The 16443-nt window shown below is 35.9% G+C and overlaps 1 protein-coding gene across 7 annotated transcripts in view; it reads left to right on the top strand.

The window, feature by feature from the left end:
* The window catches only part of arhgef12b (Rho guanine nucleotide exchange factor (GEF) 12b), a 98572-nt gene that overhangs the window by 41295 nt on the left and 40834 nt on the right, over positions 1–16443 (top strand). For 5 of the 7 annotated variants that reach the window (XM_051109351.1, XM_051109354.1, XM_051109350.1 and 2 more), the window contains 3 exons: positions 308–328; positions 6829–6923; positions 16237–16335. In XM_051109351.1, coding sequence (XP_050965308.1) covers positions 308–328; positions 6829–6923; positions 16237–16335 — 215 coding nt within the window. The remainder of the gene's footprint in view (positions 1–307; positions 329–6828; positions 6924–16236; positions 16336–16443) is intronic. The other 2 variants (XM_051109352.1, XM_051109349.1) reach the window with 1 other exon arrangement.

Raw genomic sequence — 16443 nt, 5'->3', positions numbered from 1 at the left:
ATTAAAATGATTTCTGAAGGATCATGTTACTCTCGACTGGAATAATGATGCTGAAAATGCAACTTTGCCATCACAGGAATAAATTATGCTTTAAAATATGTTAAAATATAAAAAGTTGTTTAAACTGTAATAATATTTCCCAATTTTACACTTTGATTAAATACAAATGTAGCCTTTGTGACCTTAGGGACTGTAAATCTTTTGAATGGTAGTGTACCACTTTAAAAAACAAATGGCTATTGTTAATCTTCTATTAGAATATTTTTTTCAAACGCTATTTCTAAAAAAAGCTTCCTTTGTCTTTCAGGTTTCCCAAAAAAGCGAGCAGGTGAGTGCAGTGCCTCCTTCCTGTTGCTCTTTCCTATTGAAACGCCCTTATAGCTCCAGAAAGAAGCACAGCAGCCAGACAGGCAGCTAATGGCTGTTTTCTGAAGACAGCGATATGGGCAGGTTGAGCGTAGACACAACACTGATGCTGCCGCTGATATGAACGTGATGATAAAACACTCAGATTCACAGAATTAACTCAGGCTTTATGTGCTTGTAGACATGTTTTCTTGCAGACTTAGCTTGTTTATTTGCTTGAGCAGGATCCAAAACGTACACTTGCCAAATGCAATAAAAAAAAATGTACAAGTTCACACAACTCACCAATTATTTATTATTTAATTATTTATTATTTATATATTTTTTTGCCAATTACCAATAACTTATTTAAAATCTAAGAATCAGAATCTGATCGCATTAAAACATAAAATAACACTGAATTTGAATTAACACTAATATTCTTAATTTTGAGGTTTGTAAGATGCTGACCAAGGCTACAGTTAATTGGTCACAAATACAGCAAATACAGTAGTGTGTAATATTACAATTTAAAATAGGTGCTTAAAATCCTTGAAGTATTTGAATTTGACTTTTTAAAATGTAAGGCCTGGAAAACCCTTAAAAATAGCAGTATTTTTGAAAAGTGCTTGGAAAGGTGCTTGTATTATTAAAATACAATGTATTTATGAAGTAAGTGTTTACATTTTTCAATAAGCACATATCTTTTCACGTAAAATTCAAGCATTTAAAAAAAAACTTATTTCAGATAAGCCAGTAGTAGCGAGCTAAGTCGGTACCAGTACTGACATGACAAAAGGAAGATGAATCAAATCAATTGAGTGAGTCATTTATGCTGGAACTGCTCTGATTGCTTCAAACTAGTGACTTCAGTCTTTCGTTTCAAGGGATTGACTAGAAAAAAAAATAGATCAAATGACGAGAGTTGTTCATTTTTTTAAAAAAACACGTATAGTGATGAGTGAAATGCAGCTTTTTGAAATCATTTGATTCAGATCGGGACTTCAAGTCGCGTAGTGTGAATCATTTGATTTAGATCGGAACTTTGCATATCAAGCATCATTTGATTCAGATCGGGACTTCAGAGTGCATATCGCAAATCTTTTGATTTATATCGGAACTTCAGAGCAGATTTGCAAGTCCTTTGACTTAGATCAGAACTTTGTATATCACGAATCATATGATTCAGATCGGGACTTCAGAGTGCGTATCACGAATCATTTGAATTTGATTTTGATTGGGACTTTGGCGCGCGTATCTAGAATAATTTGATTTAGAACAGGACTTTGGAGCGCAGTATCATGAATCATTCAATTTAGATCAGAACTTCAGAGCGGGTTCGTGAATCATTTAGCAAATTAAATGATTCGTGATCTGCGCTCCAAGTCCTGATCTGAAATGATGGTTCGCAAGTCATTATTCATCGGATCATTGGAGCACAGATCGCAAATCATTTGATTTAGATCGGGACTCAAGAGCGGTTTGCGAATCATTTGACTTAGATCGTAACTTTGCATTTAGATTAGGACTTTGGAGTGCGTATATAGAATAATTTGAATAATAGAATCATTTGATTTAGATCGGAACTTCAGAGCGGGTTCGTAAATCACTTAGCGAATTGATTCATGATCTGCACTCCGAGTCCTAATTAGTCTCACGTAGTCAGACGTTCAGACTGACAGCAGAATGTCTGGGAACTTTGGCCGCTTTGAATGGCAAAGGTCTGCCCAAGAGACATATGACTAACAGGTACAGCAACCAATCATGTTTCGTTTTGTGCTGCGTCATGTTTAGGGGTGTGGAAAAGTTGCCACAATAACAGACCGGTCTGTAAAACTCTCAGACATATTTTAAAGATTTTATGCCGCAAACTTTACATTTTTTCACATACTTTTGAAAATCCAGCGATTAGTTGATCTGATAAGCTCTCGTTGTCACAGTTGTAAACACGATAGCTTTCTTCTTTCATGAGGGGGGTTTGGCGCCACAGCATTTTTGTTTCCAGGCAGAACGTTAAAGAACACGACACACAGGTCTTTCCACGCTGGTAGTTGTTTCCAGCTGTGTGCCATATGCATCAGACATTGAGCCAACGTTCCATGGCCGTGACATCTGAGGCTGAGAAGAAGTCCTGATCTGTAATGATGGTTCACAAATAGAGATGCACGATATTGGATTTTTGCCGATATCCGATATGCCGATATTTTTTCATCTCATTTTGGCCGATACCGATATATATCATTTTATTTGGAAAGTTAGTTTTTAACAATAACTTATTTGTTAGGATTAAATAAATAGTAATGAGTGGTTTACATTCAATCCCTTCTTTTTCATCAGTAGACTAGCATTATTTATGATCTGAATTTTGTGAATTAAGTTCACTTTTGCTACGTTATAAGCCGAACTTCGGATGCTTTCACTTTCCAATTCGCAATCTGAATACAACATTTCAAAACGAAAACAGAAAAGTAGAACTAAACTGGGTGACTGTGAGGGTGCTTTGCGGGACATGAACACGACATAATTCATTGCTACAATTTCTTAATTCTTCCTATGATTTATTAATTTATTAATTTGTAAAATGAGGGAACGAATTAATATGTAGTATTAACGAATTGTTAATTTATTCCCACGAAATATTTTATTTCCCACCCGCAATTTATCACAGTAAGAGATACGAAAACATGGATTAAAAGCGAATGACAAGAAAATAAACCTAAGAAATTAAAGGGTGAGACGGTGAGGATTTGGGAAAATAAAAATATTAAGTTATGTCGCAATTCGTGACCAACTGGCAAAACAGTACACTTTTTTTTGCACAAGAATACCAACATGTTTACCTTCTCTGGTTTAACAAGCGGTCTTTTACCCTACTCGAAAACCAAATCCTCCGTCCGCCATCGTTTCCAGAATAGTCGCGTCCTTTTTGCCGTCACCACCTGGCTCGTGCTGACACTACAAATACAAACCAGGCTCTACACCCGAAGCGCTCACAACGAAAACTACTCTTCGCATCCTGAATATGCCACGGCTTTGTAACTCTGTAACCCGCGCTGTATGGAGCAGTGCGACCACGTCAAATTTTAACTTGCACATTTAAAACAAAAAAAGTGACAGTTTTGATCAGTCTAGAGCCCTGCAATACAAAGGCATTCAACATGGAAAGAAAGTAATAGAAATGTAGTCACTAAGTCATGTTTAATTATAATTTCTAATTATTTTATACGGTGCACTGCGCTCTGACAGGGCTGCGGGACACGAACATAATTATTTCCTACAACTTGTTAATTCGTTCCTACGTTTTATTAATTTAATAATTTGTAAAATAACGGAACGAATTAAAAAGTCATATTAACGAATTCTTAATTTATTGCCACGAAATCTTTTATTTCCCACACGCAGTTTACCCGCATAAATAATACGACAACATGGACTAAAAGTAAATGACAAGAAAACAAACCTGCGAAATTAAAGGGTGAGACGGTGATGATTTGTGAAAAGAAACTATAAATATTATTAAGTTTGTGGCAATTCGTGACCAACCGGGAAAACAGGACACACAGCCGCTTATGGCTTTAAATGTATTGGCTCGAACGGCATGAATCCAACAGTATGGTCGCTACTAACATTTGCCTGCTAACCAATTATTTAACTTATAAAGAATGCTTTGTACCTCACTTGTGTCATATTCACGAAAAATGTTTCATATGAGCAACAGTGTGTTTTGCCGTTGCGCCGCCGAAGAAAGAGAATTCACTGACCCTGCGCCGTAATTACTTTTTATTTTAAATGCAGATCATGTCATGTGCAAACACAGCCATTGGGTTTCAAAATACAACAAAGAGCACCATAAAACCATTTAAAATGTGCATTTAACGATCTAGTGACTGGATATGAAACAGGCAACAGTAAATTATCCCAAATGGAACAATGGCGCGTTTTCTCCTACAGCCACTGCTGCCACTGCACGCGCTATTGCTATGCATCATTATGTATGTGTATTCTCAGTTTAAATGCAGCAATCCAAAACAGTGAATGTACTCCTCATTCAGTCAAAACTTTGCTTCAAGAATGAGCCACACTGCTGACATGATCTAATCCCTAGCACACCCTTAGCACATGTGAGTTAACATATTCATCTTATCGGCAAAACATATCGGCATAATTTTTCATATCGGGCCGATGCCGATATTTACATTTGAAGTCATTATCGGCCGATTCCGATATCAGTCCGATAATATCGTGCATCCCTATTCACAAATCTTTATTCACATAGGGAGTTTGGAGCTTGGATTGTGAATCATTTGATTCAGATCAGACTTCAGTGAGCATATTGCAAATAATTTGATTTAGATCATGACTTAGGAGCGGGTCCACGAATCATTTGGCTTAGACCGGGACTTCAAGTCATGTGTTGTGAATCATTTGATTAAGATTATAACTTCAGAGTGGGTTCGTGAATCATTTTTTGAACTGAAGAATTCACAATCTGTGCTTCAAATCCTGATCTTAAATGATGATTCACGAACCATTATTCAGATCAAGACTTCAGAGTGTGAATCATGAATCATTTGATTTAGATCAGAACTTCGGAGTGGGTTCATGAATCTTTTGCTTTAAATCGGAACTTCAGAACGTGGATCGTAAAAATTTGATTTAGATAGGGACTTTTTTCATTTTATGAATTGAATGATTTGCGATCTGCACTCGTGAGTCCTGATCTGAAATGATGGTTTGTGAATCATTATTCAGATTGGGACTTTAGAGCACAGATCTCAAATCATTTGATTTAAATCTGGACTTTTGTAGCAAGTTCACAAATCATTTGATTCAGATTGGGACTTCAATGCGCAAATCACGAATCATTTGATTTATATTGGAACTTCAGAGCGGGTCGTGAATTATTTTGTGAATTGAATGATTCACAATCTGTGCTCCAAGTCCTGATCTGAAATGATGGTTAAGAACCATTATTCAGATTAGGACTTTAGAGCGCAAATCCCAAATCATTTGATTTAGATCGGCACTTCGGAGCAAGTTTGTGAATCATTTTACAAATTGAATGATTTATGATCTGCACTCCGAGTCCTGATCTGGAATGATGGTTCATGAATCATTATTCAGATTGGGACTTCAGAGTGTGAATCATGAATCATTTTATTTAGATCGGAACTTCAGAGCAGGTTCATAAATCTTTTGCTTTAAATCGGAATTTCAGAACACGGATCATAAAAATTTGATTTAGATGGGGACTTCGGAGCAAGTTTGCGAATCATTTGATTTAGATTGGAACTTCGGACCAAGTTTGTGAATCATTTGATTTAAATTGGAACTTCGGAGCAGGTTTGTGAATCATTTTACGAATTAAATGATTTGCGATCTGCACTCCGAGTCCTGATCTGAAAGGATGGATTGTGAATCATTATTCAGATTGGGACTTCAGAGCACAGATCACAAATCATTTGATTTAGATCGGGACTTTGGAGCAGGTCAACAAATCATTTGATTCAGATTGGGACTTCAGTGTGCATATCGTGAATCATTTGATTCACGGAGGTTTGCAATCTGCGCTCCAAATGCTGATCTGAAATGATGGTTCATGAACCATTAATGAGATTAGGACTTGAGAGTTTGAATCATGAATCATTTGATTTAGATCGGAACTTAGAAGCAGCTTCATAAATCTTTTCCTTAGATTGGAACCTCGGAGCGCAGATTGGGAATCATTTAATTTAGATCAGAACTTTAGACCGGGACTTCAGTGTAGGTTTGCGAATTATTCAATTCAGTTCAGAACCATTTTGTTGCCATTTTGTTTTATTATATATATTATATATTAATATTTATTATGAGCTCTCTAATCGAAGTTCTTGAAAATCAAAAAAGTAGTGCTTAAAGTCCTTGAAAGTCTGAATTTCATTTTACAGTATCTGTATGAACCCTGTTAAAATAACTTTTAAAAGTAACTTTTAATAACTTTTTCTAATATATTTTAAGCTATAAATATGTTTAGTCAGAATTTTTTGACAAATAGAAAGTTCAAAAGAGAGTCACATTTATTTTAAATAAAACATTATAAACTTTTAATAATAAATTTAAAAAAAAAAAATCATTTTTATTTTACACAATATACTGTCAGCATGCTGAAACCTGGTGTGTGATGTGTCAACTTTAAAATCACCTTCTTTAAAGTACCATATTAAAATCTGGTTAATAAACAACTAGTCAATCATCCTTACCCATCCCTAGTCATGATAGCTCCTTGTAACCGTCAAATTCACAGTGAACAGTAGTTTGCATTGTGTTGGTCAGAAATGTTTTGTCTGTTCTCTCTGTGACTGTTTTTGGACGGGGGGCATGAGTGTGACCTTTTGTAAGTGGATCCACATTTCCTGTCTAGTTTTTGTGTGCTGCTGGATAAGAATAGCTTGATGTAGCCGTGACGGTGACCCTTTTTTCCCATTTTTGTGTGTTTGTGCACAGGACAGGAAGTATTCTCAGCAAGGACCATCCCCCAGACAAAAAGCCCAAAAGCGACAAGGCGTCAGTCCCCCCCTCGCATGAGTTTGACCCCACAGGTAAGAACCCGCCTGTTTGTCTCCTCTTGAAAGACATCTAAATAATGCATAACTGTCTCTCTCTGTCGGTTTCTTCACTCCAGGAATATTTTATGCTGCAAAACGAAATGTTTCAGTGTTGCTTTGTTTGAAAACTAAAAGTAACTGACTAATTTAATCAGAGCATTTATAGTTAAATGCGTATATCTGGGTTGTGACAGCTTGGATAGTGTGCAGATACAGTGCGCATTGCTCTAAAGACCAGTGAACTGTATGTGTGTAGATTTATTGTGGCTGTGAGATTGAATGCAGACCCAGTGTGTGCTGCTGGACTGCCTCAGTTTGTATAAAGATAATTACAGCAGGAACATGTCAGCTGTGACATCAGAGGGACCACAGGGGCCTCAATCATCATTTAAATGCTGGAGTAGCACCTTGTTTAAAGGCTTAACACTGACTTTGACTTCTGGTCACTGCGGAGTAGAGTGTTCATGAATCAGACTAAATAGATAGTTCAGCCATAAACAGTAGAACCTGCCATTAAACGTATTAGCAAAGTACACTACTGATTTCAAATTTGGGGTCAGTATGCTTTTCATTTTTTTTAACATATATATATATATATATATATATATATATATATATATATATATAAAAATCATAAAGCATGCCTAGTTAGTTTTGCATCAAATTCCTTGTTTAATTGACAAAAGTTTGACAAAAACTAAATTTTTAAGCCCCTCTGAAATTTTTTTTTTTTTAAATTGTTTTATTTTTAATAAATTCTTCATGAATTTATTCATGAAGGGGGAGGGGGCAATAGTAAGGAGATTTTTTAATTATTCATTAATAAACTAGTGTTTTCGGAGTCAGTGTAGCAAGGATGAAGTTGCCGAGCCTGACTCGCCACCTCCTCTTTAGATGCGCCTTTAAAGAGAAATGCATCTTTACCAGATTACATAATGAAAGAGTTTTTGTTTTTGATTTGCTTTATTTCGTTAAGTTATAATTTAAAGCTTTCTGTAGATATATGTATCATGTCTGTGAGGTGTGTATTAGCTGAGTTTGGGTTCATTTTCGTGAAGCGCTCCTGAGACAACAGAAAGGGCATCATGTTTGTTATTTTATACCGTTTGCAACGTTTTATTGATATTGTGACTGCACACAAATAAACGTAGACCCTTTACAATTTGGAGTGATGTATTATTCTTACTTTTTTTACCATTTAAAATGCTTTCCACTGGAAAAAAAATGCAAGTGATCGCGCTGGCGCCTCCATGTCCTGCAAAGCGGCTTTAGCTTCCACTCTCCGCACAAATGACAGGATATGCGCCTAATAGCACACATTTATCTAGGTTTAACGTTTAAACTAACATTGTTTTATGCTTGAACTGTTTTATATCTATAGATATTCTATTTTAGGCAAGTCGTGATTATTTAAGGCTGCAAAATTGAGTATGACTATGATCAGTCTTCCGCTGGCCACTTTCAGCATATAATCCAGCATAAATATGCAGATGTCATCTTAAAATATTGCACCGTGTAAAACGAAGGTTTCATACAAATTCTGAACGGATTATAGCCTAGAAAGTGCGCAAAGCTCGCTCACTTTATTGTCACGTAAATGCGCCACTCATCTCAGTTCATCGCGATCTCACAAGTTCTGTTATAATCAATGAAGTTCTCCAAACTACACAATGAATCCCTTATTTGCATCACGTCTGCGCTTAGTCATGAGATGATTTACGAGCGCGGAAAACTGCATTTGAAAAAAACGATACAACGCTATTCTGACAAACTAAAACGTTTCTGATTGGCCATTGCGTTCAAGAAATCAGCAGATATGTCTGCATTCCTCAGCGCTGCAAAAACACGTTGCATAGTTTGCCAGATCTTCAATTGCTTTTGCTTTCGTTTGAAAGCATTTCGCACCGTCTAGTACCTCCATACAAGTGGGCCTGAGCATGGCAAACCGCTCCAATTGCAGCGTGGCTGACAACGGGGATGACTAACCATCTGGGGGGGGGGCAACTGCCCCCCTTGCCCCCCCAATGTCGCACATGTGTACAATGGCCAAAAATATCGGCACCCTTGCAATTCTGTCAGAAATGCAACACTGCTCTCAGAAAATTGTTCCAATTGCAAATGTTTTGGTATTCACATGATTATTGTTTTTGTCTGCACTGCAGAGAAACAGAGAAGAAAAGTCAAACTTGATAATTTCACTCAGAACTCAAAAATGGACTGGAAAAAATTATTGGCACCTTGTCAAAATTGTAAGAAATAACTGCTTTTCAAGCATGTGATGCTCCTGTAATTTGTATTTAGACACACCTGTAGGAAGTAACAGTTGTGGGCAATATAGTAATCACACTTGCAACCTTTGTGTTATGTGTCACACTGAGCAAATCAAATCTGAATGACCTGGAGCAGTTTGTAAAAGAAGAGTGGTCCCCCTTTTTTCTAAAGGGGGTGCTACCAAATATTAAGTTATGGGTGCCAATAATAATAATTTTATTTTATTTTATCAAACAGCAGTGTTAAATGCTTATTCCAGACACAATTAAAATAACTGGCTCACCTGAGAAAAACAAGTTGACTCTGTCACAGTGCGAATGTTCACACTTGGTGAAAAAAGCTCCATGGGAATGTATAATTTCATTTTAACATAATGTAGCAGTGAAAATAAGGCCTTCATATACTGAAGTGAACTCATTTCACACATCTGTGTTTCAAACCTGGATTTAAAGTCATGACTCATTTATAGTCTTTCCTGGGATTAACCAGACATGACTGAAGTGATCAAATCAAGCACACCAGAGCCCATGTTGCCATGCAGCATGGAAGTTTAACTCCTTCATTCCCAGCGCTTTGGACTCGTTTTAGCGGCCTGGTTATACCATTATGTGGGAGGCCCATCTCATCACAAGCTCCGGATGTTGTCACAGGGCTGTAATCCCTCGCTCTCTCTTCCTGCCGCAGAGACGCACAGCTGTGCGGCCATCAGAGAGGGAAATCTCATTTGAGGATGGCGGTTTATTTTAGTAAGGGATCTAGCTGAGTCATCAAGGAGGATATACAGGGTGTGTCTCAGATGTGTCTGAGTCATCGTTTTATAAATTGATTCGGGAGAAAAAGGAAGCGCTGTGTGTTGGTCATGGATAAATTGTCTCAAATTTGGTAAAGGTGTGACTGATATTGTAAACTCAAATGATGTTAAGTTTAGGAAATAATGTTATATTATTTTAGCATTTTAGTATTATTTATTTTAATTCGTTTATATATATATATATATATATATATATATATATATATATATTTTTTTTTTTTTTTTTTTTTTTTTTTTTTTTTTTTTTTACCCTTTTTTCCTGTCAAATTAGATTAATTCGGCAGAATTCCGCATATTACTTCCATATGAGCCTAAATATCAGTTACTTTTTCTCTCTTTAGTGTGTTTTCTCATAAGCGTGTTCTTTCTCTTGCTGTTTTTTGCTGTTTGTATGTGTATGTGTGTGCGCTGCATGTTTTGCTGTCAGAACTGCCTGTTCAAAGTGTAGTAGCCGACGGAAGGCCAGAGTCCTGCGGTAAGAGTCACTGGGTCACTGCCGCTACTCTGGGGATTTGCTGTGGTTTGTGTGTATTTGTGTTTGTGTGAGCCTCATTCGTTTTCTTTCTTGCCTGCCACTCATCCTACACCAATTTCTTAGCATGTCTTGGTGTCGGGCTATACGCTGTACCTTGATGGAAATGGATTCACATGAAGACATGTGCCTTGTCCTCACACACCTTCAACTTTCTGCAGTAGTCTTTTTCTAGCTTTTTACTGTAGCTCACTTCTGCCTGACTCTTTTCATCAATTCTGTTTTGAGTTTATGCCTTTAGTTTGCTTTTAATCTTATTTTACAGCCATCTGTTTGATGTAAGTGAACAGAATGAATGAACAGATGCTTAAAACATTTTATGTAGTCAATTCTTTGTGGTTAGTTGACCAAGTGCACCCAGCCCAAGTTAATTAAGAATTATACATACACTGTTTTCATACAATAGTTTGACAAGCACCAGCGTACTAGTTTTATAACATGGACTCTCCTCCATGAATGTTACTTTTGTGCTGTGTGAGCATTTTCGTGCAAAATCAGGATTTATTGATTTAAGTTTATTCATTGTCCATTTAACGTTTTATAAATTTAGGTTACAATTTAGAACAAACTCAGATTACATGTACATAAAAAGATATATATTCAAAATGATAAATTATACATATCACATAATAATATATCACATATAATAAAATGACTAAAATAAAATCATTTAATATGCTTAAGAAACATTTATTATTAACTATGTAGAAACAGTTGTGACCTGTTTTTTTTTTCTTTGAATAGAAATTGAACTTTCAAAAGAGCAGCATTTATTTGAAATTATTTTTTCTAAGTTATTACTGTCATTTTTGATTAGTTCAATGCATCCGTGCTGAATAAAATAATAATTTACATCTTGAATGGTATTGTAAATTTTACATTTTACTAGTACTGTCAAATCACAATTAATCGCATTCAAAATAAAAGATTGTTTACATAATAGAAATATATATACAATAATATAAATCAAATATAATTATGAATATATATATATATATATATACATACATACATACATACATACATACACACACAAACACTTTTATTTTTGACAGTACTTAATTTTACACAAGATTGTATATGCTACTTTAAAAGTCCATGAAAAATTTCAGAGACCAATGAGCATTTATTTTTATATTATTGATGATAATATTTTCCAGATTGTAATCATTGCTTTTGGCTTCTGCACAATAAATATCCATAATTTAATTTGAAATATGACACAAATTTTCCTCACACTAGCTGTTACAATATGCGTTACAAAATGCTGCCTGAATTACTTACGTGGGCAACACGTATTACTTTCTGTATTCGTTTGACAAAACCACATTTAGGATGATAGCCTCAAGCTGAAACATATATTTGCACTGAATACTACTGGTCTGAAATGTGACCCTGGACCACAAAACCAGCCATAAGGGTCAATTTTTCAAAATTGAGACTAATAGATCATCTGAAAGCTGATAAATAAGCTTTCCATTGATGTATGGTTTGTTAGGATAGGACAATATTTGGCAGAGATACAACTATGTGAATATATGGAATCTGAGGGTGCAAACAAATCTAAATATTGAGAAAATCGCCTTTAAAGTTGTCCATATTAGCTCTTAGCAATGTATTACTAATCAAGGATTAAGTATATATTTACAGTAGGTAATTTACAAAATATCTTCATGGAACATGATCTTTACTTAATTTCCTAATGATCTTTGGCATAATATAAAAATCAATAATTTTGACCCACACAATGTATTTTTGGCTATTGCTACAAATATACCCCAGCAACTTAAGACTGGTTTTGTGGTCCAGGGTCACAAATAATATTTCTAATGAGTGATTCTCATGAATTGGACTTCGCAATGGTACATGAGAACAAGGAGTAATCATTCCAGCAGCTTCCAGGAGGTTCAAAAGACTCATCCATTGAGTTCATCCAGGCCAGATGTCACATCCATAAAGTAATACAGTTCCAAAGGCAGATCGTCTGGTCCTGTTTTATTGAGTGTAGTTGTCACAAATTGGGAGTACATCAGTCTGTGAAGTCTAATACACTCAGCCAGAGTGTTTGTGAATGTGTGAGGGTGTGTGTTTTTGTGTTAGTAGCACAAATGGACGTAGATGCACTTTTGTAGCCATCACACATAAATGACTTACGAGCTACACGAAAGCGTTTCATAGAAACACATTGCAGACCAATCCAGTCTGGTAAGATACTTGTCTGACGTGTTTTTGTTTTTAACACGTCCACTCTTCACACAAGCAGTGTCCATGTAATAACTGTTAACAGACACCAGTCTGCAGAGGTGTAAAATGCTTTTGTGGTACACATTTGCATTGGCAGGTCCTGAATGACGGTTTGCTTAAACGCAAAAAGATTCAGATTTTAAAAAGATGGAAAAGAAATTATCTGTACTGAATAAATCTTAATTTGTATACTTGGTACACAAGTGTTTTATATCTCGACAGCTCCTTCCAGCTATAATATGATTGATTTATTTGTGAGGACAATGATTTTATTATTTTAAATGTGCATTTTTAATTACTTTTTTCTTCTTTAATACTTCAGTGCTCAAAGTTGAGGGATTTATTCTTATGTGACACATATGCCTGATTGATTGCAGGGTATTAATTAGTTTATGTTCTGTACAAAATGTCTAATGCAAGTATATACTGTTTATAGTATAGTAAGGATTTTGCACTTTACAGTCATCTTAAAATCAAAATTCCTAAAAAAAAAAAAAAAAAAAAAAAAAAAAAAAAAAAAAAAAGGTGCGTTTGTAATTATTGGTTTTCACTTTTCACATCAGGTATTTCACATTTTTTGAAAAAAAAATTACTTTTGCAAACTAGTCCTATGTTTTTCGTCTGATCGGAACCAAACCAGTGCAGAAAGATTCTCTGGAGAGTGAATATCAGTAATTATCAAAAACTTTTTGACTCATCGTCACAAAGGAGTGGCAAAACATTTGAAAGGGGCAGGACCGCTTTTAGTAAAATGTCTGTAACTCCTGAACAGAATGTTATCTCTGCCAAATGTATGTAAGAGGTCTGAGGGAATCTGAGGTAACAGGGAAAAGCTTGACCACTTGGTGGCGCTATAAGAGTGAAAAACATAAAAATGGCTATAACAAAGACTATAGAATACCCAAGACTTGTCACTCGTATAGTTATGAATTGGGAAAGATGCAATGCTCATTATGGCCGCGAAGCCCCGCCTTCTTAATAAAAGAGCCAATCATCGATTAGTAAAGTCAGCACGTCACTGCAGCTGCCGTTAGAAGTCCCGATTGCTATAGAAACAGTCAGCGTTCTGAGACGTGCGCTCAGTACTGCACGTCACGGCTTCAAAGGTATAAGAGAAATTTGAAAGAAATTGCCCACTGGGGAGTGATGTCGCATTTTTCATGGGCGTAAATGATTCTCCGTCTACGTTTTTTTGCACATACGCACAATTGGCCTCATTCATGAAACAGGAGCAGAATGAATTTTTGTGGAAATCATTCGTGAAGCCGTTCTGACGTAACTTTTCTAATTCATGAAAATGTTAATATTTTCAAGATGTTAGTTGGTACGAACAAAATGTACACCTGCTCTCTACCACATGTAAATGGTACATAAAAAATTCTGTGTTCTTTTTGGCAAACTGATGACAGAATTTTGATGCACTGCCTTAATAATTACAAGTTCATTTGCCCTTGCCCCCTTTTTTTCTTTTTTCTTTTTTTTTTTTGGTAGCTGTGTTGATAACTGTAAAACACAGTGCTCGTCACTGTCACTGTTTACCCAGCAGTAAATACAGGATGGGCGGGACAAATACCGACCAACCATCCTACTTGTACATCGACTGCCTACAGCAATGAAGAAGTAAATATTACTGGTTACTGCTTTTTATATTAAGTAAAATTCTTTAAAATGAGATACTACTAATACGTTGCCGCCGTGCATAGCCTATTACAAATAGTAGCAACTAAAGTGGCTCAGCTGGAAAAACGCTGTCACCAAGGCGTTTTCAAGCGCCACCGGCTGGTCATTTTAAGAAGAGCGCCTGACATTTTTTTTTCAGCTGGCTAAAAACTCCTTGGTGGATACATGTTATTGAATATTTATTGTTAGGCATATGGTCTATTAGTCTTTTTTGCATTTATGCAATATACTGGAGTACTGGACACGCAATTTGCGTAGCTGTAATTCATAGGCACGAGCGCCCTATTTACGAATGATTGGAATTCATTACACGTTTAACTATCAAATCGGACATTTACGAAGCATTTGTGAGTCCGGACGAGAGTTTTTGGGAAGGTCTGTTTTACACGCAAATTACTCAGAATTTAGTCATATATTTACGCAAGTTTTATGAATGAGGCCCAATATTCGTATCATACAATAGAACTCCTCATTCCAGACAACTTTGCCTCTAGAGCCACTGCTGACAATCATATCGTTTGTTAAATGATTGAAAAGATGTGCAAAACCTACTTTTGTGAACTAGTCCTAGCTTTTTCACTCCATCTGGAAAAAAACAATAATAGATTGAAAAAAAAAATTAACCCTTTGGGAAGCTGTTATGGGGTTGTTTAGAAAATTCACCCAAAATCCTATAAAACCTAAAGGAAAACTCAAAACTTCACGAAACTTGCTGAGCACATGCGACAGGTTGATTCTAAACAAGCATGCAAAGATTTAAGGGGATCAGACCACAGCTGGCGCTATAACAGTTGAAAAGCACTTTAAAATGCTGTATTTCTATGGTAAATGACCTGGATTTGCCAAGAATGCTTTTGAAATCATTGTTTTTGGTGGGTACAGCCTTGCTAAATAATATTTAATGTCTTTTTCCTTATATGCTTAAATGCCCAAAGCACTTGAACAACTGGTAATCGCTGCTTGCAGCTATATTCTTTCATTATACTGTAATAACAGATCCAATTCTAAAAACATCTTTCTTTTTTTGGCTGATGACATCAAGCCCTCTTATTTTTCAACTATTGCTAATAAAAAGTATTGATGATTATTTTTATTATTATTATTATTTTTTTTTAACCTATAGGCCAGGATATATTGACTGATATATATACTAAAATCTTTCTAATTTCTATTTAAGCATATTTATATTGCGAAATGAGATTTAGTTTTTCACATGTACACTGCTGTTCAAAAGTCTGTGGTCTGTATTTAATGCTCATCTAGGCCACATTTATGTGATAAGAAAACAAGTAAAATAATAATATTGTGGATATTATTACAATTTAAAAGAACTATCTTATGATAATTGTTACATTTATTTGATTTATTTGTTTTTTGTACTTTACTGACCCCAAACTTTTGAACAGTAGTGTACGTTTGAGTAGCTTTCTTACATTTTCTCACATGGACTTCGTGTAAAGTCACAAGCATGCCAGAAAGGAAACAGGTTTTTGTTGTTTATGTTGTTTCTAAAGCTCTTTCATGACTGAGTGCATCTGGCATGCTCCAGGCCTTTTAAGAAATCATTTTTGGTGTTTATCTACTGTCTCTCAGCCGTTTGATCCGGTTTTACATCCACGCAACCAGTACACTGTATGTGACCAGGAATAACACACTTTTCTTTATCCGGCTCCTTGAGTGCTACTTACCAAGTCCTCATCCTCTCTCATGCACCCTCCATATCTTTCCATTGCTTTATCCCCCTCTCTCCCTCTCTGTGTGTCTCTCAGGGCTTGTGCAGCGTTGTGTTATCATCCAGAAAGATGAGAATGGCTTTGGGCTGACAGTGAGCGGCGATAACCCTGTGTTTGTACAGCTTGTGAAAGAGGGTAAGAAAGACGCAAATCCATGTTGTTCATTGTTCTTGTTTTGCCCTCCATAACATGCACATGCAGAACAGTTTCACGAGTGAGCTGAACACACACTTGTCTCCTTTA

Source organism: Labeo rohita, chromosome 5 (assembly GCF_022985175.1).
Source record: "Labeo rohita strain BAU-BD-2019 chromosome 5, IGBB_LRoh.1.0, whole genome shotgun sequence".
In the NCBI taxonomy this organism is placed as follows: Eukaryota; Metazoa; Chordata; class Actinopteri; order Cypriniformes; family Cyprinidae; genus Labeo; species Labeo rohita.
This window is presented reverse-complemented; position numbering and strand designations above follow the sequence as displayed.